The sequence below is a fragment of the Charadrius vociferus genome, unplaced genomic scaffold (genome assembly GCF_000708025.1).
Source record: "Charadrius vociferus isolate BGI_N301 unplaced genomic scaffold, ASM70802v2 scaffold410, whole genome shotgun sequence".
Lineage (NCBI taxonomy): Eukaryota > Metazoa > Chordata > Aves > Charadriiformes > Charadriidae > Charadrius > Charadrius vociferus.
The window spans coordinates 2,330,569-2,356,951 of record NW_009646499.1 but is presented as its reverse complement, the minus strand read 5'-3'; the positions used below and the strand labels follow the sequence as shown (position 1 = coordinate 2,356,951).

The 26,383-nt window shown below is 41.1% G+C and overlaps 1 protein-coding gene across 1 annotated transcript in view; it reads left to right on the top strand.

Annotated features, from left to right (window-relative positions):
- LOC104284709 (glutamate receptor ionotropic, delta-2) overlaps positions 1–26,383 on the top strand; it is a 139,677-nt gene that overhangs the window by 34,399 nt on the left and 78,895 nt on the right. The window contains exon 4 of the mRNA XM_009883077.1: positions 5,436–5,631. Coding sequence (XP_009881379.1) covers positions 5,436–5,631 — 196 coding nt within the window. The remainder of the gene's footprint in view (positions 1–5,435; positions 5,632–26,383) is intronic.

Genomic DNA, 26,383 nt, shown 5'->3' with positions numbered 1-26,383 from the left:
GAAAGAAAAATATGCAAATTCTAATATGATTTTTTTTTCTTTGAGTTGAAAGCAGAGATTTTTATTTTTTTTTTAAATTACAAAGTAATTAATTCGTATGAAGCCAGAAAATGAAAGTGACCTGACAACTGCTGCCTGATTAAGGTGCAGAATACTAAACAAAATCAACAAGTGCTGAAAAATACATGTAGCTATTAATAATTCATCCTCAAACGACTCAATTCATCCTCAGAATAGCCCTATATTTTAGTTAATTTGTATGGGATAATATTGGTATTATCCCAGTAATTGCAATGAGAAAAAAACTTACCAGAAAGACCACACGTAACTTTTTTCCCCACAATGCTTGATAAGCGATAACCAAAAATAAGCTGAACTGTGACCTGACTGCATGGTCACTTCCTGATAAGTAGAATTTTTCTGTATGCAAGCTCAATTAAAGGTGTTTTATTTTATAACAATTTTTCAACTATATATGCTTTTTTATTTTTAAAGACTTTTAGCATTCATTGCCTTATTTCTTGAAAGTTAGAAATTCAGAGAGATAAATGTTTTAAAATGTGAGATTATAATTCCCTCACGTTTAATGTGTGCTTTGCAGGTATTTCAACTGAGATCAGTAAAACTATCACAAAATTCCTTTCCGGTGTGGATGACAGTATCGGAATTTGGGCTTCGAAGTATACCCCATAGGAATTAATCAGTTTGACAAATACTTTTCTCCTTATTTTGCGATCTGGTGTGGCAGCTGTGTGGTGAGACTGGGTGACACAGTGAGGTTGGGGATTTATGTCTCCACTAAATGTATTTGTCTGAACAGAGAATGAGTTGTTTAATCCAGGAATAAAAGTACATTGAACAATGTGTAACCTACAAACCAGACTGGAGGCAAAGTAGTTATAAAAATTCTTTCTTCTGGAAAGGAACCTCAATGGCTTAATAATTTTATTCGTTCTGTCAAGGTTTGTCATTTCTCTTTGTTTTGCTGCTGGGTTGCGAGTGTCTATTCCAGTAGTCTGCAGAGTTGCAGGTTATAAAAAACAATTTCTCAAGGAGGTCATATATATTATGATCCCATTTGACATGTTTGTGTGAGAGGATGAAGTCACCAATGTGATAGGTCTTTTCCATTTTTGCAGCTTGCCTACACAGCAGCGTACACACGTGGGCACCTCAGAGGCTGCAAAACTTCTCTCTTCCTCCTCAGCGCAGGGCCGGGTGACCCAAAGCTTGGGGTTTACTGCTGACAACAGCATTTAGCACATCCGTAGAGTTTACACTCATACGTGTCTTGCTCTTGTCCTGTCGCCATCGTTTTCTCAGCATAAAGCAGCCCCTACAACTGTGCAAAGATGCAGAGCAGGGCAGCTGAGAGGCACCCTGGGTTTTAGGTTAGCGCACCAAACAGTAAAGAACTGCAGGCTGTAGTTAGTGCCAGGCTTGGCAGCGACAACGTGCCTTCCTGAAGGCATCGATGTAATTCTCCTCCTTGTTAAATCCCTGCTGGTGATGCCTTTGTGCGTGATGGCACTCTTGCTTGCTTCTCAGGCTGTTTGTAGTACACTTCCCACACCTGATTGTAGTACGCTTCTGGACCAACAGCTTGTGTCTTGTTTCAGTTTGCCTTTCTGAAAATAGCAAGATTGCTTTTATAGCCACAAGATATACAGAGGAGCTGTTTTCCTCTTGTGCTGTTTCTAACTGTACTGTTTCGTGGCAGCAGCTACACATATCATTTATATACCAGCCAGCAATGATATTTCAGAAAAATGCTTTGTTGCTTGTTATATTAGAAATTATATGGCTATACAGAGTCTTGTAAAGTAATGATTGCAATTTTGCTAGGTGTTGTCAGTAGAAATTGGAGACTCAGTAAATACTTTTTGTGTACTTTTCTAGCAATATGTATGACAAATAACACAGCAATTACAGGACATTACAATATGCATCCTGTGACAGTTTGTTGCGCTTCTGAGCACTGCCGGGAGATACAGAAGTGTATTGGCAACAGCAGCAACGGCAGTCACACAGAATGAGTGAATATAGTTTCTTGTATTTATCTAGTGCCTTTCGTCAGTGATGCTTTTGACAGATATATAGACTGTCAATGCAACAGTAATACACCTACTTCTACGCAACACGTTGCCTAATGGTGAGAGTTCTCACCGAGGCCCACCACTGTCTACTAGAGTGGCTTTCTGCAGAGCTGCGCTCCAGCCCAGGTTGTTGTGGGGGGTTAATCCTCCGCAGGTGCGGGGCTTTGCATTTGACCTTGCTGAATTTTACACCGCTCCTGTTGGCCTATTCCTCCAGCCTTTCTAGATCTCCCTGAATGGCAGGCTGTCCTTGAGCAACCAGCTGGTTTCCCCAGCGTCATGTCATCTGCAAACTTGACAAAAGAGTGCCTTACTCACCTCCGCCAGGTTATTGGTAAAGATATGTCCCAGGTTAGACCTCTGTGGTACCTGTTACCAGCCTCCGGGTGAGCTACCCTGTGAGTTCTGATTATCCAACCAGGAATTTATCCATCTGGTTTCCCACCCAGCCAGACCTAATCACTCATTTTGGATACAAGAATGTGGTGGGAGACAATATCGAAAGCCTTGCTAATGTTAAAGTAAACTACATCCGTTTCTCTGGTCTGTCCACAAACCACGTCATTTTACTTCAAACGGCAACCAGATTAGTCAGGCATGACTTACCTTTGGTAAATTGATGTTGACTGTTCCCAGTCAGCTTCTCCTTCATATACTTAGAAATACGCTCTGAGAGGACTTGCTCCATGATGTTGGATGACCAGCCTTAATCCCATGAATCATCTTTTTTATCTTTTTGAATATAGTGTACAGACATTTCCTTTCTCCAGTGGTCAGGTATCTCCTCCAATCTCCATCTTTCAAAAATTAAAGGAAGCATCCTTGCAAGGACATTGGACAGCTCTCTCAGCACACTTCGATGCAGCCTGCCAGGTCCCATGGACTTCTGTGGGTCTAGTGTTCTCAATCCCTGCCTTTCTGGTTGGGATTTACCTGGCTACCTGCTGCTGGTTTTTCATTGCCTCCTTGAGCACTGCCTCTAGTCACAGAGAGCTGGGAGACCTTGTTGGGGAAGAGTGAGGCGAAGAAGGCACAGAGCACCTCAGCTTTAGCTGTGTCTGCTGTCCCCCTCAACAGGTCCATACTTTCCTTGTTCAGCCTTTTGGTTCCGCAAAAGCCGTTCTTGTTACCTTTGAGGTCCCTTGAGACCATCCGCTCTACCTGAGTGTTGGCTTTCCTAATGCTATCCAGAGTTGCCAGGAAATGTTTCTCAGTTCCTTCTTTTTAGCCTGTCCATACTCCCACCTTCTGTATATTGTTTGATGGAATGAAGGCCTTTTGAAAGTCCTGGGGTTTTTTGATAATTCCAAAGTGTAATAGATGATCAAATTGCTTTCCCTGGAGAAACCCACTTAGTGGCTATGTCTAATCTTCAGGACTGATCTTTAAAATTATATCCATTCTTATTTCAGTTTATTTATTAAACCTAAATGTAACATCTTAGTTGTTTACTTTCATATTTCCTCTGATTACCATTAGAGCCTTTTAAAAAGATTTAGTTTCCCTTTCACACCCTGGCCTTAATGAGGTTTCCCAGTTTTCCTAACAGCTCAGCCATTTCTCATTTAATCTTTCAGAACTCATAGGTGTCTATCTGGACTTGTTATTTTATATTTTTTTTCTTACTTTTCAATTAAATTATCCACAGTACTTATTCTCCTGATACCTTAGTCTACTAGCGTCTCACATTTTTCTTCCTAGAAAAGGGCAGGTCTCAGCTAGTCTTTTCATAGAAAACCAATGTACTTGGATTCGGGAAAAACTTCACCTAGCAGCTCACCCTTGATGATCCCATATGAGTACTGATCCTTTGCAGGTTCCCTGATGCTTATGCTCTTGAAGAGGAATGCCATCTTGTTGGAGAAAGAGGAGAAGATTGTGGGGTTCTTAATACCATTAGTTATTTACTCTTCGAAATTAAATTTATCCCTTCCTTATATTTGCTGTATATTATCGCCTTAAAATTTAGCTCTTATTCAATGTTTTTCTAAACCTATATGTCTGAATTCCAAAGGATTTATTTTTGACTCAACTAACCTCTAAACCCTTGCCATTGAGCTCTATTGATTTTGTCTTTTCCTGCTTTCTTTTGTGTTCAGAGGCATACATATCCTTTGAGATCCAATTACTGTTTTTTTCAGTGCCATCCCTGGAACACCTAAGAATTCTTTTTTTCCCCTCGTAGGGCCATTTTCACTCGCCTCTGTATTTACATGTTTCAGAAACACAACTTGGAATTTGATGAGTTTCCTACATTTATGTTTATATTTTCTGTGGCTGAGATGAGCTTTTACAACTTGCTATTGCTTACTTTAAGACAGCACTCACATCCTTGATTTGTCCTTAGATGTCACCCACTAGATTTGTGCAGTTTATACAAAGTTAATTTGTGCTGGGAAAGCTGTAACAGGTTTTAGGCACTAGAGATATTGCAGTAGTTATTTTGAAACTTTAATGAGTGCCATTAAAGAAACAAAGGTATGGGAGAGCAATTCTATAGGATATGAAAATAAAGGCCAAGAGGTAAGGATACTTCAAAGGGTTCTAATATACCTTTTTAAGTCCAAAGCGGGGTTGACAAAGCCATATTTTGGGATGCTTTAGAAACTCCTAAACTGGTTAATTTTTCCTGCTTCTAGGGAACAGATAAGACTAGATATAGATAATATGTAAGGTAGAGCAAAATTATTGGCCTAAATTACATGAACCGTGATGAGAAGACAGTTCAGGAAACCACAACAGAAATCTTCCTATTGCTGGTAATTATGTAGGATGTGACCTGCTTGGTGTGATGGGTGCACAGTTCAGCACAGGAATACCACCAAAAAGCTGCTCTTCACTGTGTAACCCAGTAGCACATAGAAGCACCCAGCCCAGGTGCTTTGGGCTAGATTCAGTGAGTTCTGATGCTGACACTCCAGCTCCACAGCAGCAGGGTGGAGGCGTGCGGTGGCACCGTACTGTTGTCGGCAGTTACTCTGTGGAACTTGCTGTGTGTGGCTGGAGGGACTGCAGTGCTCCCTTCTCTCCTCTGCCTCTGCTCAAAGGAGCTCTCGGCATTTGACAGGATCCTCTTACCCTTTCTGGTGTTCTCTTTTCATCCATTTTCATTTTTCCCACCTTTTCCTTTCACTTCATATTCCTCCGTGTGTCTTAAACCATAAAAACAAATTTTCACTCTAACTTTGTCTTTTAAGAAAAAAGAAAAAAAAATAAAACAACAAGAAACTGGCTTGACAGCCATCTTCCTATGTGTTGCCCTTTGCTTGCCTGCAGCTCCTTCCTCTTGAAAATGTGGCTTCAAGTCTCCTGTGTCTCTTTTCTTCACCACCAATTAAGGTCTCTCCAGGATCTCTCAAGGCAGACGGATATTCCTTATGGCACTGTCTTGGACTCCGCAGTCTATGAGCACGTCCGAGTGAAAGGGATGAATCCTTTTGAGAGGGACAGCATGTATTCCCAAATGTGGCGGATGATTAACAGAAGTAACGGCTCGGAGAACAACGTCATGGAATCAACCGCGGGCATTCAAAAGGTACTGGTGTGACTAACTTTTTTGCTTCCCCTTGGAGATGCTCTGCTGTAACACCACATTTGCGTAGTTGTTGCTTTTAACTATAAGGGATGCATTTGCACCCAGGTAGTGGTCATGCCTGGTACCAATTTCTGCAAGCCCATTGCATTGGCATGGAGGATTAGGACTTCTCCGCTACGTAGCTTGTTTTCAATCACATTTTAAAATGTAAGTACCTACAGTGTTTGCTCTGACAAGGATTTATAGGTATGAGAGATGAATGCATTTGTCAGGGAGCAAAATGGGAATAGGATCACAGGACTTATAACCCCAGAACACGTGGCAACGTACTGCGCAAGGCTTAAAGCACTTTGAATACAAGACATTGATTAACTTATTTTTGTAGACTCCTGACACTGAAAACCTTGTCTTTCAGCTGTAGCTCTGAATTGTATATGTTTTGAGAGAGGCAGGCAGAAAAAGATGATCTGGCTTTAAAGACGCGTCTCTCAGCTGCCTTCTGTAGTGAGTTTAGCATTGAGAAAATACTTTGAGAGCAGGAGTTAATTTTTATAGGTACATTTGTGAACGCAATAGTTCCCTCCCATGTTTTTGGTTAGCAGCCATGGCTTTTATAATAACAGTAATACGTGAAAGGATTCAGTATGAGAGTGCATATGGGTTAATGAGTGACTGTATACAGACTTTATCCCTACCATTGTATCTTCATATTCAGAGTTTTAAATCAAATCTGAGAAACATCATACTTGATAGATTTTTATTTTAAACTTCAAAATGTGAATGTTAATTGGAGCAAATATCCATGAATTTGTGTGTTTTAAGCTTGGTTTAGAGACTTCTAAAGATCCAGACAAACTCTGTCTTTTGTGTCCACCAAAATCCATTTGACAGGAAAAACTCTAATTTCTGGTGTTTTCACACCGGATACAAACACATGAGAGAAAAGAGTATGCTAAAAAGAATGATGAAATCACTCGTGATCTCTTGATAATAAAAGAACCACAAAATAACAAAGATTCTTTGGAGTTTTAAAAATCACTAATCTCTACATGAGATCATATTTTCTCCTCTGAAGGACTAAACAGCATGAAAGAAGAGGCAAGAGAGGCCCTGGGGACCTGCACTTTTGAAACCCCTTTAGAAAAAGTCGTAAGCTGAAAACAGCAAGAAAAAAAAAGACAGTCTGAAGATTTATTGGCTAGAGGAAATTGGTTTTTTTGAGAAAACATATTTTAGCTCGGTTTGTAAGGGGCTGATAAAGCTGGGTTTTTCCTTTTGTGTAAAAAAAAATGGCTTCCCTCCTTCTGGTTTGCCTTCCCAAGTTATACTGAAGGTTTCAGAAGAATCAAAAACCAGAGCACATCAGACACAGCTGTGTTGACTAATGGCGTTTAGCTGTAAAAAAACCACCAGTGTATCATGCTGGCAGGTAATTCCAGATTACAGTCTGATTTCTCATTCCTGGAAACATGGCAGTTGCTGTCTTAAAACCTACAAAAACAGAAATATCTGGGTTCTTTGATTTCCCATGCCTCTGCTTCCCAGGAACAGGCACTTGCAAATGGCAGTGTTGAAAAACCAAATTGCAGCATGTGAGCAAGCGAAGCACCCTCCAATTTTAAAATATCAAAGGGCCCCGGCCCGATTCTAATGAACATACGCATCCACCTATGTGTGCGCAGTTTCTCTCCTTTCACTTTACAGGAAGAAATGACACAGAAAAAGATTATTCGCCAATTCCTGTTCACACAGAAGCTTTGGGGAGATTGTATTTGACCTGCTCAGGAAAAAATCTGGATGAAGAACGTGATGTTAAAAGCTAGTCTTAGGCAAAGAAAATTAATATTTAAAAGGGCAACTGATAAGAGACAGAGATTATAATCTCTGTAAAGTACTCCCAAAAAATGAAAACATTTCAGAGGAAAGAATTCATGGGTCCCCTCAGCCTATTTATGTACTTTGTAATGTTCTTCAGGGTCTTGAACAAATTTAGCTAACCACATCAGAGCTATTAACTCAACCAGATTATAACCCTGGACAAGCTAAGACTGCAGGTCTCCCGCTGCGCTTCATTTTGTTTCTACCATCAATCAGCACTAAAGCATGACTGAAGAGCAGTTTGTCCAAGCTCTCCGAGGCCGTTACCTCAGCACGTGTTCCTGGAGTGACAAGTGAAGGCTGAGATTTAAAGAGTGCTTCCAAATGGGTACGGGGAATGGGATTTCCACTAGGCTGCCTAATGACCGTGATGGGACTGTGATAGGAGGGACCACCGTGGAAGACAGGTGTACAGGACAGATGTTATGGAAGTGATGGACGTGCTCTTCTTTAACAACACTTTAATCTCTGAGATTAAATGGGGCTTCCAAGTAGCCACGTGGAAAAGGTGTTGCCAAACATTTTTGTTATATCTTAAAAGTCCTTTAGTTTTGTCATGCTTTTATTCTGCAAATTACAGCGGAGTTGGTGCTCCTTTTATTTTGAGGAAAGTAGTAGTTTCGTACTAACCTATATACAAACAGAGGGAAAGGGAGGGGAATCAACCACTGGTTTACTCATCGCATCATCCCGCTCGCTCAGCAGGACTGCACACTTGCTGTACCAGTGACTTCATGGGGAATGGCACCTGTGTGAGTGAAAATACAATACAGCCAAATGACAATGATTGCATAGTCCCATTTTGCATCAGGCAATCTACTGCCTTGACCTGCTTTTCCTGGCAGGAGGCCAGGGCAGGCGAGAGAAATAAGATGGGAAGATCACGCTGTTGTAAGATTTCAGGCTTTGGTATTTATTTGTCCTGTTCTTCTCATAAATCAGGTGCATACATATCACTGTGTGTGCTCCTATTGCATCCATAGTGAACATATACACCATCAGGTCTGGTTAGAGAGCAGCTGGGTAGATTTACCCTGAAGAGAGAGCAGAGTTTTAAATACTTCAAACAGGAGACAGCCTGAAAAGCGCAGGCACTTTAGATATTTTCTGCCACTTTATTGTCTCTTCCTTTCTCAAAAGGCAACAAAAAGCAGTTGAAGATCTGAATTGAAGGTAGGGAAGCATTCAGTTGTTTGTCTTCCTGCTCTGTCAAATCAAAATGGATGGGGAGCTAACTGTATTCCTGTATATGCTTGGATTATTCTGGAGAATATTCACTTTTATCTTCTTTTTTTCTTTATTATTCCTAAGTGTTTCGTGTATCTCAAATTGATTTTCCCTTTTTTGCATAGGTTATGAAATATGCATCTCATTCTGTCAAAGGATTCTCTATTTTCACGGAAACTATTTATTTGGAGAGGATTTACAGAGGCCTAAGTCATGCCTGCTTAAGCATTCATTGAGGACTCCAAGAAAAATCATTTAGGCTTAAACATATCACATTACATACCTCTTTATGTCTTCTTAAAAAGCACATTACCCTGCTTAATCCTTTACAGGCACCACAGGCTTTCCTATCCTTGGAACTATTCCCATTTAAAATATAATGAAGCGCTTCCATTGTGCCCCTGTCTGCTCTTTCTTCCCTAGAGTATAATAGCGCCTAATGCCCTATCCTACCCACCTTGTTCCTCTGAACATGATACCATAGCCTACAGCATCTACATTTTTCTCAGCAGTACAAAGTGGAAAATTCCTTTCCCAGGCTGCATAAGCAGAATCAGAATACATTTGAGACCTCTGTCTCTTTAACTCTATCTGCAAAATATTTAGCCGGTAGGAAACTTGTGAATGACTGTCAGTTGAAATAATGCTTCTGGATGGTACAGTAAAAGAAACTCCTCTTAGGCTTTCATAATATTTCCTCTTCAACTTGCACACAGTATCAAAAGGAATTTGGTCTAGTGATTTTGATTTCCTTGTGATCCTACTTGCAGTGCCAGTGGAAACATTCTAGCAACTGTTGAACCCTTTTGTTTTCCCTGAACACCGCCGATGGTGCTTTTACCTTCCTAAGAATACTGTAATAGTGATAATATTGCTTGAACTACCTATGAACAGGCCATAACAAAGCTTTGCTAAGATGATTTGACTGGGGAAGAAAGGGGTAATAATGTTTTACAATTCATGCTAGAGCAAATCGCTAATAGCTGGACATGGTTATTCTTTGGTTTCAGCATTAGCAACAGCATGGAAATTTCTATTGATGGGCCAAAAACCTCCTGAATGAACTAATGATCCTGATTTGCTCACAAATTTGCCATTGGAATTGCCATTCTGGTGGCAGATACGCTGATCACACCACAAAAAGATCTAGGTAATAAATGGAAGTCCATACATCTTTGTCGTGAACGTTTTGGACCACGGAGTTGGCTAATAGAAAGACACTGAAAACGAGAGATAACTAAGACAGACTTTTTGGATTTTGGCTCTGTATTGTGATTCAGCAGTTTGACAGTGGCTAAGAAAGGGATAGGAAGTGAAAAAGGCAACAGCATATAAAAACGCTGAGACTGTACTCCAATCCCCTGTATATCTTAATTCACTACAAGGAGGTCAGCTATGCTATGCAGCTGTTGGTTGGCAAACTAATTATCAGCCCAGACACCCCTGGCTCCCCTCTGCCTCCGGAGGTGATGCTTCTTGGGCAGATGAGATGTTCTGTTGTTGTTCTACAAGTAATAAAGTTCAGGAGTACCCTTAAGACGTCGATGTGTTCCGCCCCACAGCTGAAGGTGCAATTTATCTCTTTTGCAATTACCCTCTCCTGCACAGTCCACAACTTGGAGCTGACAGGTGCCTGGGGGTACCAAATGCACCTGCTGTCCTCACTTTGTATTATCACGGGTGGTGGGGCTCCATCTTATTTGTCATATAGCATCCTTTTCCTGGAAAGCAAATCTCAACACAAAACCTGAGCCAGATTTACCAGTGAAGTGCTGTTAATAATGACAGGAGGAATGCCCGATCCACTGACACTACCATGTTTAATGTCTCATAGCTTGTCAACATGTCAGTTTGTGGGGGCGGGGGAGTGGGGTGTATTTTATCGCAAAGCGTATTTCTCATAGCCTTATCACAAATTGGCTTCAGTTTGCATGAGCCAAAAGAATAATCAGCCTGGAGAAAGATTTATTTTTTCTTCCCCCCTATAATCCTGTGTATCTTTGTTTCCGTATCTAGGGCTTAAACAAACTTGCTGCAGTGCAAAAATTTAGGTTCCTGAACAGAAAGCACTACAAACACAGTGTGGTGTTACTTTCAGGCATTATCAAAAGGCTAATAGTTATCTGGATTAGCTTAGGGGGTCAATGTGTTTTGGATGCAGAATAACTGATCTGTGACAGTTAACAAAGCGTGAAGAAGATTCTGTGCATAACTTTAAAAATGGGATGTAAAACCGTTTTCCTGCTGCCTCGTTTTCTCAGAATTCAAGTAGGCTTCAGGAAAGGCTTGCTCTCCTTCACGAACGCTCCTAAGCATATACCAAAGCTTCATCTAACTTTGGCTTTCTAGAGAGTTTTCACAGATTTTATCTTGCGTAGAACAGCTGTAAAAGTTATTTTCTGCAGAGTTTGGCTTTATTCAGTTGAAAATCTAAGTCAAAATTTGAGTCAGGCTACATATCAAGAAATGGATCTACACAGACATATCCAACAACTAAGCAAGCCAACTGCTGCCATATTCCTTTTGTCTCCAAAGTTTCCTGAATATTTTATTTGAGTTCATCTTCTCGTTTCATCTTACATGCTCCCGAATGTACCTTCCTCCTTTTGCTCTCGCTGAAATGCCGTCCAAGTTGCTCATGACTTCTGTTCAAAGGTCAGTCTGCATATGCCTGCCACTCACTTTAACAGCCTCAGATGTCACTGACTGATGTCCTGCTGTGGTGCCATGCCATTCTGCCTTCCATGACTGTCTCTGCTTGCTCTCTTTCTTCTCTCTGTTATTTTGGAGAATTTTCCAGATCTGTCCTCTGATTTTGCAGGACATCCTACACGCAAAACCAAAGTCTTTTCTGTCTGTAGTTCATACCTGAGTATTTTCAAGTCCAAACAAATTTAGCTAGTAGCTCCACGGAGACAACTTGCAGTTCTTCTTCTCTTACACTGAACTGAGTTCCTTTTATCTGGGGTAAAATTTACGTGTTTTCATCTTCTGTATTTTCATGAATGTCAGACCACTGACTTAGTTCAACCTAAAACCTACAGTAGCTGGCCTCAGAGTCTTCGTTTTCTTTCCTGTGGCTTTCTATTGCTTAAGCTTGTGTGTCTGTTTAAGTTTTGCCGATTTAGCTTCCCTAACATGTCTATGATTTACCCATACAACTTCTAGTCCATCGTTTCAGTATGTTTCAGTGCTATTTTCCCTGGCCTTTGCAAAGCATTCTTTCTGCATTTAGTTCCATTGAAAATGTTCCTGGGGAGAAAAAAAAAAAAAATGTTGTCTTGAGTTTCAAGGCCCTTCACGGTCGATTCTGACTCTCCCTGTAGCTTTCTCATTTCTGAATTGGAAATCACTCGTGTGAGCTTCCAGTGCGACTCCTTTTTCAAGCAAGTATCTTTATGGTTTCTCCAAGGACTTCTCTGTAAGGTATGAAGTTTTCCCTGAAGACACTAGTCTTGTCTTTTCTTCAAACTCCTTAACACTCTCCTTTGTTATTACACTAACAAAAACCTTGACAACTAGGTCTCTGGTGTACCACGATCGTTACCCATCAACTGAGCAGCAATGTTTTGTTGTTGCTTTATACCTTCCCTTCATTTGGCTTATTTCATAACTGCCAAATAAGAGGGGAGAGAGGAACTTACCCTATAGTCATCTGAATGCCATCACAGATGTGATGTGGGTGAAACCAAAGAACTACTATACCTCTGAATGAAGTAAGTTAATGAACATGACCATTATCAGAGGAAGAGTATTTCTCAGAAAATAATCTCTCTGTGTCTGACCTTTCAGCCTTCATCCTCAAAGGAGAGTTACAGCCTAACTTCAAAAGACGAGCATGGGAGCTACAGTTTGTAATGGTCTGATACGATATAAAAAGATAGGGGGGGAGATTTTATTGAGCAATTGGTCCTTATTATCTCTCATTTTCTCCAGTTTCAATGGTGCCAGCTACATATTTCTCTTGAATTGTGGCATCGATTAACATAATTGCATTAATCGTAGAGACATTTCTCTAATCTTGAAGTTTTCTGCTTGTTTTCAGAGGAGGTTTATTTGCCTGAAAGCTTGGTTATTTAGGGGTCCCCCCACAGATATATCCCTTCTTCTGTTTAAAGGTAATTCTCTCTTAAAACCTGGCTTCACAGGTCCTTAAACTGTCATGGCTATGTTCCCATCATGTGTAACTTTAGGTGCTCAAGTTTCTTTTGTAGCTATCATAGACAGACAGTTTCCTTCTCTAGAGAGTGGTTGGGAGTGCCTAAGCTGGGAACCTATTTTTCTTGGCTGCATATTTTGTACAGTACCTATCAAAATAATATCATATTCCATGACTAGAAGTGGCAATAAAAATAAGAAATAGCAAAATAAACCCCGAGGAACTGAATTTGCTTGAATTCTGAAATTGCATTCCACAGAGAGCCAAGTCCAGACTTTTCAGCTGGAGAAAGGATGGCTGACAGCCCTTTCAGGAGTGAGCATGGGATGGGGGAAGTCCCCACCCTCCATCCTGATGGCCAAATACAAAGCTACGTACTTCATGCCTTAGCCTGTTTCTAACCCTGTGGTTGTCTTTTAACATGGCAAAAGAGTCCAGAGAGGAAAATTTATTCCTTTCTTGGTGGAGATTTCTCTTGGGGTTTCTCTTGTGTAGAAGTGAACTAATTAGGATGGCGTCATGAGATAAACACCTGGAGTGCATCCCTGTCCTGACGGTAGGAGACTGGCTTTGTAAAAGTGTGTGGGTAGCTGCCACTATAAGGCACATGGTGCATTGCCAGGCATTTGATCTAAAGCAATCCTCATGCACATGCAAAAAGTAGAATTAATTTGGTGTTAAATAACCCTCCGTCTCTACCTGTAGAGATAACAAATAGGAGTTTCCTTTTTGGTTTTTTTTTTACTTCTGGAGAATTTTGGATTTTTCTGATAGGTGGGGAAGGTAGGACCACCACACCATACTCTGATGGTCAGTGTAGGTAGACCACAACATGCAGTGTAACGGCTCATGGCTACCTCTATGAGGAGTTTGTAGCTGGCAATGCTTAGTTTCTCCATCTTATATCTCTGTGCTTTTTCCTGGTAGTGTGCCACGCTGGGAATTGCTGCCAGAGTGGTACGTATCCCCATTTGGTGCTGGGGCCACATCACATCCAAATACCATAATCCCGAGCTTTATATATGAGAGACTTTAAATTTCTGACTAACTAGCAGCATGAGTGCTGCTTTCATTTGCACTGGCAAGTGATTAATTGTAGAAATTCTCAGCTCCCCCCTGAAGCTGGGATTTTTAGGGGATGAGAAATTTTGGAAGGGAGCAGGGAGTAAGAAAACTGACAATTAGGAAATAATTTAAGAAAAAGAGTGTTAAAGCTGAGCATGAGTATGTCAGGATAATGCTCAAAGGATTTTTTTTTTGCTAGCATTATTTGTTGCTGAAGTTTTCTTAGCTGGCCACACTCAGTATTAGGGAGGCACCTGTTAGAAGGGGTGGCATAAACAGGAAAGGATGCTGAACCCACCCCTACAAACAAGTAGCTTAATTTGCATATATTTGGGTCTAACAGAGCAATGCTATCATCATAGTCCATTAAAAAAAAAAAAGAAAAAAAAAGTTTATGAGTATTTACTATGTGATGAGTGCATTTATTATGCATTAGCACAGGAGAGGTCTGAAAGAGAAACAGCTCTCATGGGTGCTGTTACAAACCATCTCATGAGTAAAATGCGGGCTTTAGTAAAGAGTCCAAAACAGGAGATGTCTTTACGGATATATTTGCAGCAAAATGGAAGTTCTGCTGCACGTTACTCTCTCAATTAAAACAAAACAAGACTATGTTCTTCTTTCTGTATTATCAGCTGCGGAGGCCAGGAAGGGTTTGGGAGAGGAAGATTTGTTGGGGCAGAAAGGTACTGAGGGGGCAGTTTTGCAGGGTGTCAGTTGTCATTTGTCACTGCTGCTAGAGTGATGTTTGTCCTGATGTGGCGTCTTACAGTGAAAGCATGTAATGCTTTCATGTAATGTAATGTACATGTAATGAAAAAAACAATATGGGGAAACTTTTGCTAGAAAATAAACTTTTTCTATGCATAAATCTATTTCTAATGCAGTTGCTAAAATTGTACATACTACCTTCCCAGGCTCTTTCATTCATGGCACTGTCTGGCCAGAAAAGAGTATGACCAACAGCTTTAAATGACCAAAAACTGGAGAGGGATGCGCTGGGATGAAAGCAGAGCAGGGAACCTCCCCATGTGTGTCAGCAGCTTGTGGAGGGATATACCCTGCTTTGGATTTTTGAGTAACACATACATTATCTCAGGTTTTATTACTGTGGGGTGATTCTGAGCTGAGCACTCGCTCCTCCGCTCTGTTAGCTCCTGGTGTCTTCAGAAACTGGGTGTGCTGCTTGCATGTCATTCCACTTAGGCAAGTGGTCATTTATTTTGATTTAGCAGGAACTGGAATGAATATGACATAATGAGCCCTGTAATCCTTGAGGCCTCTGAGATAGCTCTTTATTAAAGAAAAGAGACTCCTGGTGGAAGTTACGAACTCCTACAAATGTGCTTTCCTAGTCTGGTCACATCAGATGTGGGCCATTTCTGTGCAACTTATGAGGAAGCAAAGCTTGGGATAGGTAAAATGTCTTCCTTGAAGTATGTTTTGTTATTTCTTCAGGTGACTACTTGTAGCCATTTTCCTGTGGGAGGGTGATGAAAAGATTTGAATTTATGCAGTTTAGGAACTACACATTTTCTTTTGTGACTAGATCTCTTTCCATGTCCCTTTTTCAAAGTCATCAGCAGAAACTGTCTGTCAAAAATTGCTGCCTCAGGGAGAAATAGACATTTCGATTACATCTCCTCCTTTGTTGGCTCCTCCTGTCCTTCCCCTGCTTATTTTAACTCATTCATGTGAAGGTAGTAGTAAAGCCACAGCTCCCTTGCCAAACCCTCTCTGTGGCTCACGTCCCTTTCGATGGTAGAGATGTATCTGTGCTCTGACTCCTCATTATGGATTCTCGTTATCCTAAGAAAGAAAAACCTCTAGAAAGTGTTTGACTGAGAAAAGTAGTTTGGCATTTGGAGCACTCTTGTTTGGCTACAGGGGACATGAAAGGTATTAAGCATCTATTATTCTCGTCCTGTGAGCTCTTATTTCTCCATTTTATCTCCATTAACTTAGTGCTTTTCCTACAGAGGTTCTGTAACATTTCCAGGTTCATGAAGATGAATAACACCACCACACCGAGGGTGTCTGTGGGCTATACAGACTCCTACGCAGCTCCAGCAACCTCATCTCGTTCTTTTCCTTTTGAATTCTCGCTGCACTTTGTTCCCTCCCTCTTACTTTTTCATTTTTCTGCTTTTTGACCCTCTGTCCCTTCTGTTTGGATACCAGCTACTCCAACTTTTTCCCAGCTCTCTGAGCCTTTCTTCTTTCCACCCTTCACCTCTCTACATGGTCACGTATCCCCTTTGCTCTCTTTGTCAGCTTATATTCTCTCACTGTTTATCTGTGCAATAAATTCTGTGACTTTCAGTTCACAATCAGGTGAAGCTTTCCAAAAATCTGACAGTCACTTTGAAGCCCAGTTGCATGCAGGCTGACAGTGTGGTGTGCTGCACTGGGGACGTATCACACACAGATCAGGGAAAATCCGGGCTCTGTCTAATGATCAATAGATGGAGACAGGAAAGCACGTTCTTGCTTCAGGCACAGAACATGGTAATGTATTCAGTTTCTTCCTTAAATGTTTCCAGCTATCATTTTGTGTATTAACGTATTTTAATAATACCCAAATACATTGTGATGCATTAACAAATGCAAATGGGATTGACTGTAAGGTTGTTTAAAGGATATATGCGACAGAAAAAAGACGTTAATGGAAGTAATGAGAAAGGGATGTAAAAAATGTGCTGTATATTCCAGCTCTAAAACATGGCTTGGACTATGAGGCTGCAAGTCTAAAATGGTGAGAAAGGTATAAGAGGTAACAGAGAGAACTTGTTTCATATTTTTGGAGCTGCTATACCAATTGCTTATAAAACAGTTTGACAGATTTAAATAAATTCTGTTAAATAACTTGTTACTAAACAAACAAACAGGAAGTCTATTGGACCTGTCAGAGCAGGTCCAGAGGAGGGCCACGAAGATGATCAGGGGGCTGGAGCACCTCTCCTATGAGGAGAGGCTGAGAGAGTTGGGGTTGTTCAGCCTGGAGAAGAGAAGGCTCCGGGAAGACCTGATAGCGGCCTTCCAGTACCTAAAGGGGGCCTACAGGAGAGCTGGGGAAGGACTTTTTCCAAGGGCATGTAGTGATAGAACAAGGGGTAATGGCTTCAAACTGGAAGAAGGTAGATTTAGATTAGATATTAGGAAGAAGGTTTTCACTGTGAGGGCAGTGATGACAGTTTGAAACAACAGATCTGGTGGTTCAAACTGGGTAGTTGTTACACAGAAATAATTGGTATCCTATTCAGCAGAGTACCAGAACATATGATTTAACTTCTGTGGGCTTAAACCATACTCATGCCATCAAAATCCTGAGGTTGGTATGTAGGGGGGTATTTCTTTAAAGGACAATTATAGTAAGCAGAAAGCCTCCAGTGCAGAGGCTGTCAGGCTGCACTAAGGTCTGGTGTCAGGACACAATCAGCGGCTCTTGCGGGTGCTTTGCTCTCTAGCGTTGTCCCCTTGCCTCCTCTGGAGCGGTGTGAAATGAAAACACGCCTCTTTAACTCCTACTAAATATTTCAGGGGGTTTCAAATCCCGTTCAGCCAGAAGTTTCACACGGCCTTCTTCCTGACATCTGTGCAGGGCTCTGAAATCTAGGAGAGGAGTGCTTTCAGCTGAAATGGGACTCCGGGTGCCCATCAGGGCTGTGGATGGCTCCTGGAACGAAGGACCAGGGAGTAGCCCGGCAGGGCATTATTTGGGCTCTTCCTCCTGGCATAGTCTCTCTGAGCTCCTTCGTGGGTGTACACACCTACACAGTATTTTCAGGTCCTGCAGGTTTTGCATAGTTAGTCACCCACGCAGCAGTCCCAGCTGAGCAGAGTAGAGGAGCAGATGGATGTAGAAATATAGTTTTCTCTTTCTCCTGTTACTCAAACCTGGAAGACTGGCATGTGTCAGAGGCATAGGCAGCACCAAATGAAAATGATAAAAGACCTTTCATTGTCTGGCATCCTTCATAGGTAACAAAATCCTTAGAAAGCCAAACAAAATATTGGGTTTTTTTCTATGCCATATATTATGATGCCTCCTGCTACTGTCTTTTTCTGACCTGATTCAAGCAACTAAGATGTTTACTGAGCGCTTTTTTTGGAAGGATATGTAGATGGAGTGAACTTTCCATCCATCAAGTTAAAAATTTAGAAGTAACAGCACGGCATTGAAGAAGGTATGCCAGGTAGGTAAGCTAGCTTTCTTAAAGTGCATCAACTAAAAATAAAGCTGAATTTCTACTGTTCAATAAGCAGAATCTTTCCTTAGGCTGAAGAGTAATGATAATTGTGTTTTTTCCGCCATTTTATTCTCTTTAGTTAAATTGCCAGCAAGCAGTTTATGTCTCTTCGTATTTGAATTAGGTAGCAGAGTTGTCCAGTCTGAAAATGTGACTAAAATAAATCAGTTTCTTTTTAATAGCCAAGCTATGGGAAGAGCAGATTAAAGTGCCACATGTAGTATTTTAAGAAGCATTTTAACCAGGCTGTAATCACATTTCATTCTTCTATCAGTTTGCATAAAATACCCAATCTAGATAGACTGCACAACTCCCGCTCTGGGATTGCAATGGCAGGAGAGGGTTGTTTACCATTCCCGTCTCTAAAGCTTTCCCACCATGTGAGGGTTGATTGGTGTTTGTGGCTGTTTGCAGAATGGCTAGTTAATCAAATAAAACAGACCCTGTTCTCTGCTGAGTATAGCAGAGGGAGAGATATAAATACCAGGGACTGTATCAAGATGGGTGGAAAAATACAATGGATCCGTAATGAAAAAAGCAGTAGATAAGCAGCTGTATTATACAATTCTGTAAGTACCAAGGAGTTCTGGTCATAACATCAATCAAAGCGCAGAAGCTTTGGTTGTTTTATCGCTCCGACCTCAGGAAGGGCTTTCCTTGTAATACCTTTCTAGCAAGAATTCTCAACCGGTGAGTAAACAAATCTAGGACATGGCACCTTCCCATTAGTGAGTCTTGTCCCTAACAGGGATACAAATTCCCAGGAAATCTCAAAATTTCTCACCAACCTTCCACTAAGCGTTGGCTGCAGCTCCTGAGTATTGCTTTGTAGAAGAGATATATGGCCAGGACATCTTTCTTGTGATTGATCCGAAGTACTGCAACATACTTTGGTCCAAAACAGTCTGAGTTTGTGACCTCTGGGAGGCACTGAAAAAAATAATGTGTCCTGCAGCATGGAGAAATGGTGTGGGCTAGCTTCCTACACTGCAGGTGGTCAGAAGAAGATGACAAATCCAAATTTGAAAACTCTAAGTATTGTTTCACACTTGACAGGAGTTCTGAGTGTGGTTTTGTTTCACATGACACTTCAAGTATGCACTAGGGAGGCTGCTGGACTGGGTATCTCAATGGGCACTGGTACCCTGTCACCTCATTCATGGGTCTTCACTGAGCATTGGCACGAGAGAGGACACTGGTCTGCTCATCCCTTACAGAAGAGAGGCACACGGCTACTCCTTGCTCAAGAGCAGAATTCGGCATGAAAAAAAATAGGTGCTTGTAAGCAGCAGTACCTTCAGAATCAAAATTTTGGCCTCAAGGGCTGAAATTTTGCTCAAGTCTTGTCTTTACACACAAGTTGTTGTATGAATCTCTCTTGGAGTGCCAAATGTGGTTCACAGCATAGTCTGATGACGACACACAATAACGTAGGTGCAGATAGGGCAGGTGTAAACAGCAAAGGCGGGAACAATTTCTCACAAAAGGAGAATTTAAGCATCAGTTAATGAATGTTTGCAAAATTCTTTAAGTCCTTCAGATGATGTTGTTATTAAATTGAACATCTTTGCTTATGCTATAGTTGTGCTGGAAGCTAAATGAAGGAGATGGTTTTCTTTTAAGAGTATCTTACTCTTGATTAGCTTGATCATTAAATCATTTTGGATTTAATGAAGTGAGTGGCAGATGGAACACAACAAAGAGCAGAACAACAAAAAATGAACCATGATATGAGCTCAAGTAAGAGAATCAAAGTAGACAAAACCAAAAGTATATCAAAAGAGCTCATACCAAAATTCTGGCTAAAATAACTACATATCACATATGTTTGGGAATGACAACAGTTGTGGAAAATACTCAGCGTATTATTTAGTTTTTCCATAGATGCGAGTAACGATCTTGATTTAAGAGAATTGTACTTCTGAATATGTCCTCTCATGCTGTGGTGTTGAGAGTCTCCTCACATTATCAGACACAATAGCAGTTTTGCAAAATTAAAATGTTTAGTGAAAAGGAGTGGGAAAAATCAGCCAAGCCTGTAACTTAAGATCCTGTACATTTTTTGCATCTGATAGAATTTACTGTCCTGCCTGCTGTACCTCTCCACTCCCAAACTAACATCCCGCTTTTCAAAATCTTGAATTGCCTTATTCAGTCTCTCATCAACAGGCTTTTCCACCCATTTCTCCACCTTCCTAGAACATCCCATCAAAGGTTTGCCCTATCTTTTTCTAACACCCTTTCTCGTATCTTCAGTGTTAATTGCTTGCTACATCCAAGATGAGAAATCATTAGCTTAAATTTGGCATCCATTGAAAACAGTCAGTGATAGACCTCAGCTCCATATTTGCATCCAGCAATTTGGAAGCTGATTTGACTGTTCCAGACCTCATGAACTGAGTAATGTGGAGGAAAAAATCTCGTAAGAGCAAGAATTACTTTACATAATGTTCTATAACATCCACATACATTCCCAGCTGAACGAAGACAAATTACATCCAAATAACAGAGAAACTTACACAAGGTTTGTTTTGAACTTGTTTCTAATAGTAGTCCTAGGCCTGGTGGAGTTTCTTCAGTCCCTGTAGAGTTTTACATGGTACACTTTTTGACAGATATTGTGTCAAATTGTATTATATCCTTTCATGATTTATATTGCACACATTCCATGCAGCTTTCAGTACGTTTTAGTTATTACTATTCTATAAAATTTGTAAGCTATGAGGTGTTTCTAACACCCCGTGATGACTTTTATGTACATCACGTGACTGCAGTTTTGATTTAATCTTTATCATATTACACTCAATCTGTAGATTTTTCTGGTTTTATTGCGCTTTTGCCATATTTAATGCCCTTACAGGTCTGTGTTTTATCTCTTGGTTCATTCAGCTTGAACATTGCTAGGCCTCAGTTCTGCTCTGAGTGTGTGCTCCGTGTAGGGACAGAGCAAGTGCATTGAACCGACTATCACTTATTCAGCAGCTGCCAAATGTTGGTGCCTGTACTGGGCCTTAGGTTCCCATTGAACTTGCATTATTGGGCTCTAAATAATTTGAAATATGATAAAAAGAATAAACACAGCTAAAAAGAAGTCAAAAGAGACAAGAGGAAATAATATTGTGGTTTAATCTTCTTCAGCTGCAATAAAATGGCCTCTATCAGAAATAGTGTGGCCAGCAGGACTAGGGAAGTGATTGTCCGTCTGTACTCAGCACTGGTGAGGCCCCGCCTCGAATACCGTGTTCAGTTTTGGGCCCCTCACTACAGGAGGGGCATTGAGGTGGTGAACCATGTCCAGAGAAGGGCAACAGAGGTGGTGAGGGGTCTAGAGCGCAAGCCTGATGAGAAGCGGCTGAGGGAACTGGGCTTGTTTTGCCTGGAGAAAAGGAGGCTGAGGGGAGACCGTATCACTCTCTACAACTACCTGAGAGGAGACTGTAGCATGCTGAGAGTTGGTCTCTTCTCCCCAGTCACAAGCAATAGGACAAGAAGAAATGGCCTGAAGTTACAGCAGGGAAGGCTTAGATTGGATATAAGGAATAATTTCTTCACTGAAAGGGTTGTCAAGCATTGGAACAGGCTGCCCAGGGAAGTGGTTGAGTCATCATCCCTAGCGGTACTTAAAAGACATGCAGATGTAGTGTTAAGGGACAGGGGTTAGTGGTAACTCGGCAGTGCTAGGTTGACAGTTGGACTTGATGATCTTAAAGGTCTCTTCCAACCTAAATGATTCTATGAAATATGTTCTTCATAGATATGTCTTAGATAAGATGAAGGAGGATATATTTTCCTGGCATTGCATTTCCTCTGCTTTCTTCTATATGTCTTGTGAATTAAACTTTTTCCAAAATGTAACATTAATGATATAGCAACAAAGATACTGCATTGGACTCGATGTAGATGTCCATCAGTAGGAATTACGCCTTCCATTTGCGTCTGAAGGGATCATATTTTCAGAAGAAGAACCCAGGTGTACACAGTTGCATTGCGTATGATGTTTTAATATAACTGAACAAAGAAAGGAGATCTGCACACAGAGCACTGCGCAGCTGCGTAGCTCTCTGTGTGGGTGGTGCGTACAGATGCAGGCATGCAGCTGCTTTTCCTGAAAACTTGGTCAGGCATAGATCACCAATTTGTGAGCAGCTCTGTAGCATCCTTTAATAGCTCCCTAAACAAGTGAAGAATGAAATCGTGTTCATTGTTTTCCATTTAAAAATCCATACCGAAGGAATGAGCAGCATGCCAATACAATGGATCGGGGCAAGTAAATTTTTATTTTTTCACTTTGGCAGGCAGTTAAGGACTTTTCTCCACCCTCACCACTGTGCTGGCAGCTCACATGTTCCCAGGTGCAGTGAAGTACTGTGGCTTCTCTCTAGTTCTTCCGAAGCCAGAGAAAAACTGCAGCTCTTCACGGCATTTAGCATATGTGTGCCCAAGGTACTATCCCTCTCATGGCATAGTCCTGTAAAAGAGAAGTTATTTTTAAGTTACGGTATGATATAAATGTAACTAACAATTAACCATCAGTTTAGATATTCATTCTTATAGTCACGGTCCATTTTTCTTTCAGTAAAATTAGGTAAGACGACACTGAATTACATTTCCTAACAAAGTAAGGGCATTTTTCAAGCCATCCCCACACAGATGCTAGATGATACCTGCCGCACGTTGGGTGAAGGGCTAAAATGTCAAGTTGATGATTTTGTGATGCTATTGCTTGTGTTTTTCGTTCTCCTTTCCTGTTGTTTGGTGCTAACTAATAAAATTCTTTCATTCATTCGAGTAAGATATTTAGTGGTGTACATGATTAGCTGGACACTTAGCTGTTCATGCTGCATGCACTAGTACCTGATTTGCACGTGCATTGCGTAACTTAGAAAATCTAAACTGATGTTCGTAATAGGAATTTCTAGGTGAAATGCTGCTTCATTTTAAGAAGGCAAATCACCTGATTACATTGTATTGTCATGATTAAAATTGAAAAACCCCTGTACCACCATTTTCTCCATTCCATAAATATTGTAACTCCACTTTTCTCATTACTCATCTCAAAGACACCTCGGCATTTTTATGAATGTCATAGGACTAGAAAAAGTACTTGAATTTAACTCACTTGTATTATATTTTCAAAAGAATGCCAGCGACATAAGGTGCACACATTAAACTCAAAATAAGAAAATAAATAAGACTGGATGACTAACTGCATTGTATATTTACCAAAGAACTATTCTTCTTGTTTATGATATGATGAGATTTCACAGAATATTTTGTCCAAGTTTGAATCTGAGAGGTTTGGACAAAATGTAAGGAGACATAAGTTTCCGTGATTTCCATGATTAGGTTTTTTTAAGATGCCTACAAACATAAATCAAGGAAACCAGAGTGAATTGTCATTAGGGATTTATCCACTAGAATATTACAGTAATTGAAACTCAAACTGTGTAAGGAAGGAGGTATTTTTGTAAAACGTTGTTTAACTTTAAGAGCTCTGAAATTGTCAACATGTCATTATAGGATATTTCCATATTGAACTATTAACTATTGATCAAAATGGTTCTTTTTTTTTTTTCATTTTGAAATGTCAAACCATCGCAGGGAAAATAATTCAGGTTGAAGTCAACTTTTTGTAACAAAATATCATAGAATCATAGAATGGTTTAGGTTGGAATGGACCTTGAAGATCATCAAGTTCCAACCCGCCTGCCATAGGCAGGGACACCTCCCACTAGACCAAGTTGCTCCAAGCCCCGTCCCAACTGGCCTTGCACACCTCCAGGGATGGGGCAGCCACAGCTTCTCTGCGCAACCCGTTCCAATGCCTCACCATCCTCATAGTGAAAAATTTCTTCCTGATACTTAATCTAAATCTCCGGCTCTTCCCGTTTGAAGCCATTAGCCCTTGTTCTATCACTACACGCCCTTGTAAAAAGTCCCTCCCCAGCTTTCTTGTAGGCACCCTTGAGATACTGGAAGGCTGCTATAAGGTCTCCTCAGAGCCTTCTCTTCTCCAGGCTGAAAAACCCCAACCCAAAAAATATTTTCCAGTTTGGATTTTCTTATTGGTTTTGGTCTCCAAATTTGCGATATTTTTCCTTAATTCAAAATCTTGAAACTCCTTGTGCAGAAAGATAACTAGTGTCTGTCCAGCTCAATTTATCACTTTCATCAAGCAAAAGGTCTGTATTCAACATTATCTCTCTGAGTTTGTGTCGAGTGTACTGCCCAAGAATTTCTGTTGATTTCTGTTTCAGAAGAAAGAAGGGATTAGAAATCTTTCATGAAAAATATCAGTCCTGAATGACTCTTCCCGCATGATAAGTAATCGAGCGATTGTTTTACAACAGTTTAATATTTTTCTGGTTGATGCTTGGCTGCTGTTTCCTCGTTCTGTCAACTGCAAACTCATTTCTGGCATCTCAGTTAGTATGTGAGCAGGTCAGGATGAATTAGAAACAAATATATAATGGGAGTCTGTGACTTGCATTTCATTCGTTATTTACAAAGGTGTGCAAAATGAATGTTATAGCCTTGGAGGAGTGGAAATGCCTGCACAGGTTGCAGCCAGAGATTAACTAATTTGTGTACACTTTAAGGCAAAGGCTGTAAGTATTTCGCTCCGTAAGGATGCGAAAGCCCAACTATCACCTGAAATTAGAGTTGCAATAAACATACAAAATCTTTAGCTGGATGTGAAGAGTGCCCAGATGCATAAGTTAACGCTGGGTGCTGCCTGAACTTGAAACTCCTTCTGGAGACTGTCTACATCTTTATTTACCTTTGTACATAGAGAACCCGGGTGCCTGCTCCTTTTCCTGGACTTGCTCTGCCTGGCAGAGGATTACTTGTGTGTTTTAAATGACTGTAACTATATTCTTTATATTAACTGTTTTATATGAGGGGTGCGACTTCCCAGCTGGTGACCCCAAAATGTTAGTGTTTTGGATCCCAGGAGATGTGCTGTCTGTATTTTTTTACCGTGGCACCCTGCTCCCCCTGGCAGTTTGCTGCAGGGCGGGCAGCAGCAGAGAGGAGCTAGCTTTTAAGACTGCTCGGGGACAATATGTGACAACTTGTTAGGTTGTGTCATTTTCTCAGTTCTCTATGTGGTGATAGCAAGCCAGACAGTATGAACTGAGTAAAAAAAATGCCGCTGCACTGGTCTTCCTCCTTCCGCAGCTCCCAATGTTTTCCATGGGTCCTAAACAGCAAAAGAAAGAGAAAACCTTCTTAGCTCTGATCTGTCATGTTTTCCTTTCCTGTGGGTTCAAACTACCTTCTCGTGAGAATTAGAGTGCGTTCAGCAGCAGGGTCTCCATAGACCTGACAAGCTGATGACAAGGGGCGATGTGGCGGCATTAGGAATCCACACGTTAGAGGAATAACAGCTCTTAACAACGCACTGACCTGGGGATACAGGAACGTTTATTTGTGCAGCATCCTCCGCCTGGGCTGCATGGTGAGAAGAGACTGACCTGCCTGCAGGAGACCTGATCGGGCTTAAAACGGTTGCTTTAGCTGGAAATACCATAGGGCAGAAATTTCTCTGCGGAGCTTTTCTGGGGTGCTTTGCTGGAAACCCTCTGCGGCACCAGTCTGTGCAGCAGCCTGAACTTAAAACCTAAAAGAACTACTAAGTTAGAGACCCCCCGTGGTAGTTCTTATTGAACTCTCATGGAAAGGCGATACCAGTTATCGCTGAAAGGTAGAAATCTTAAGGGGTTGGGACAAAGCTCAGTCTGCTTCTTTCCACAGCCACATGAACCACTGCACTTAAGGGGAAGATTCACTGCTAGAGAAGATTGATGGTTTCGTGCAGGTTTTCCAGAGGATGAAGTAGCTTTCAAGACCACCAAAGTCTATAGGAAAGCAAACTGATGTGGAAGTGCTGAGCTTTACGGTGCGAAGCTGTTCCTTCCTGCCCCAGCACAAGCTTGTGATGTGCAGTGCAGGTTGTCAGCAGTTAGTGCTTCTTGTCTCCTGCAGGATACCAAAAGGAAGGGAAACATGCTAAATTGTTGGGCAATGTTATTTCAGAGGTGGGGTGAAAAGGGGGCCGGGCAGCATTTGTTTTGGAGCTTCATGTCTAGATTTGCAGTGCCAAGATGGCTCCATCCAAACCTGGGCAGGAGATGCTTGTCAAAGAGAAGAGGATAAAATGGTTCAAAAG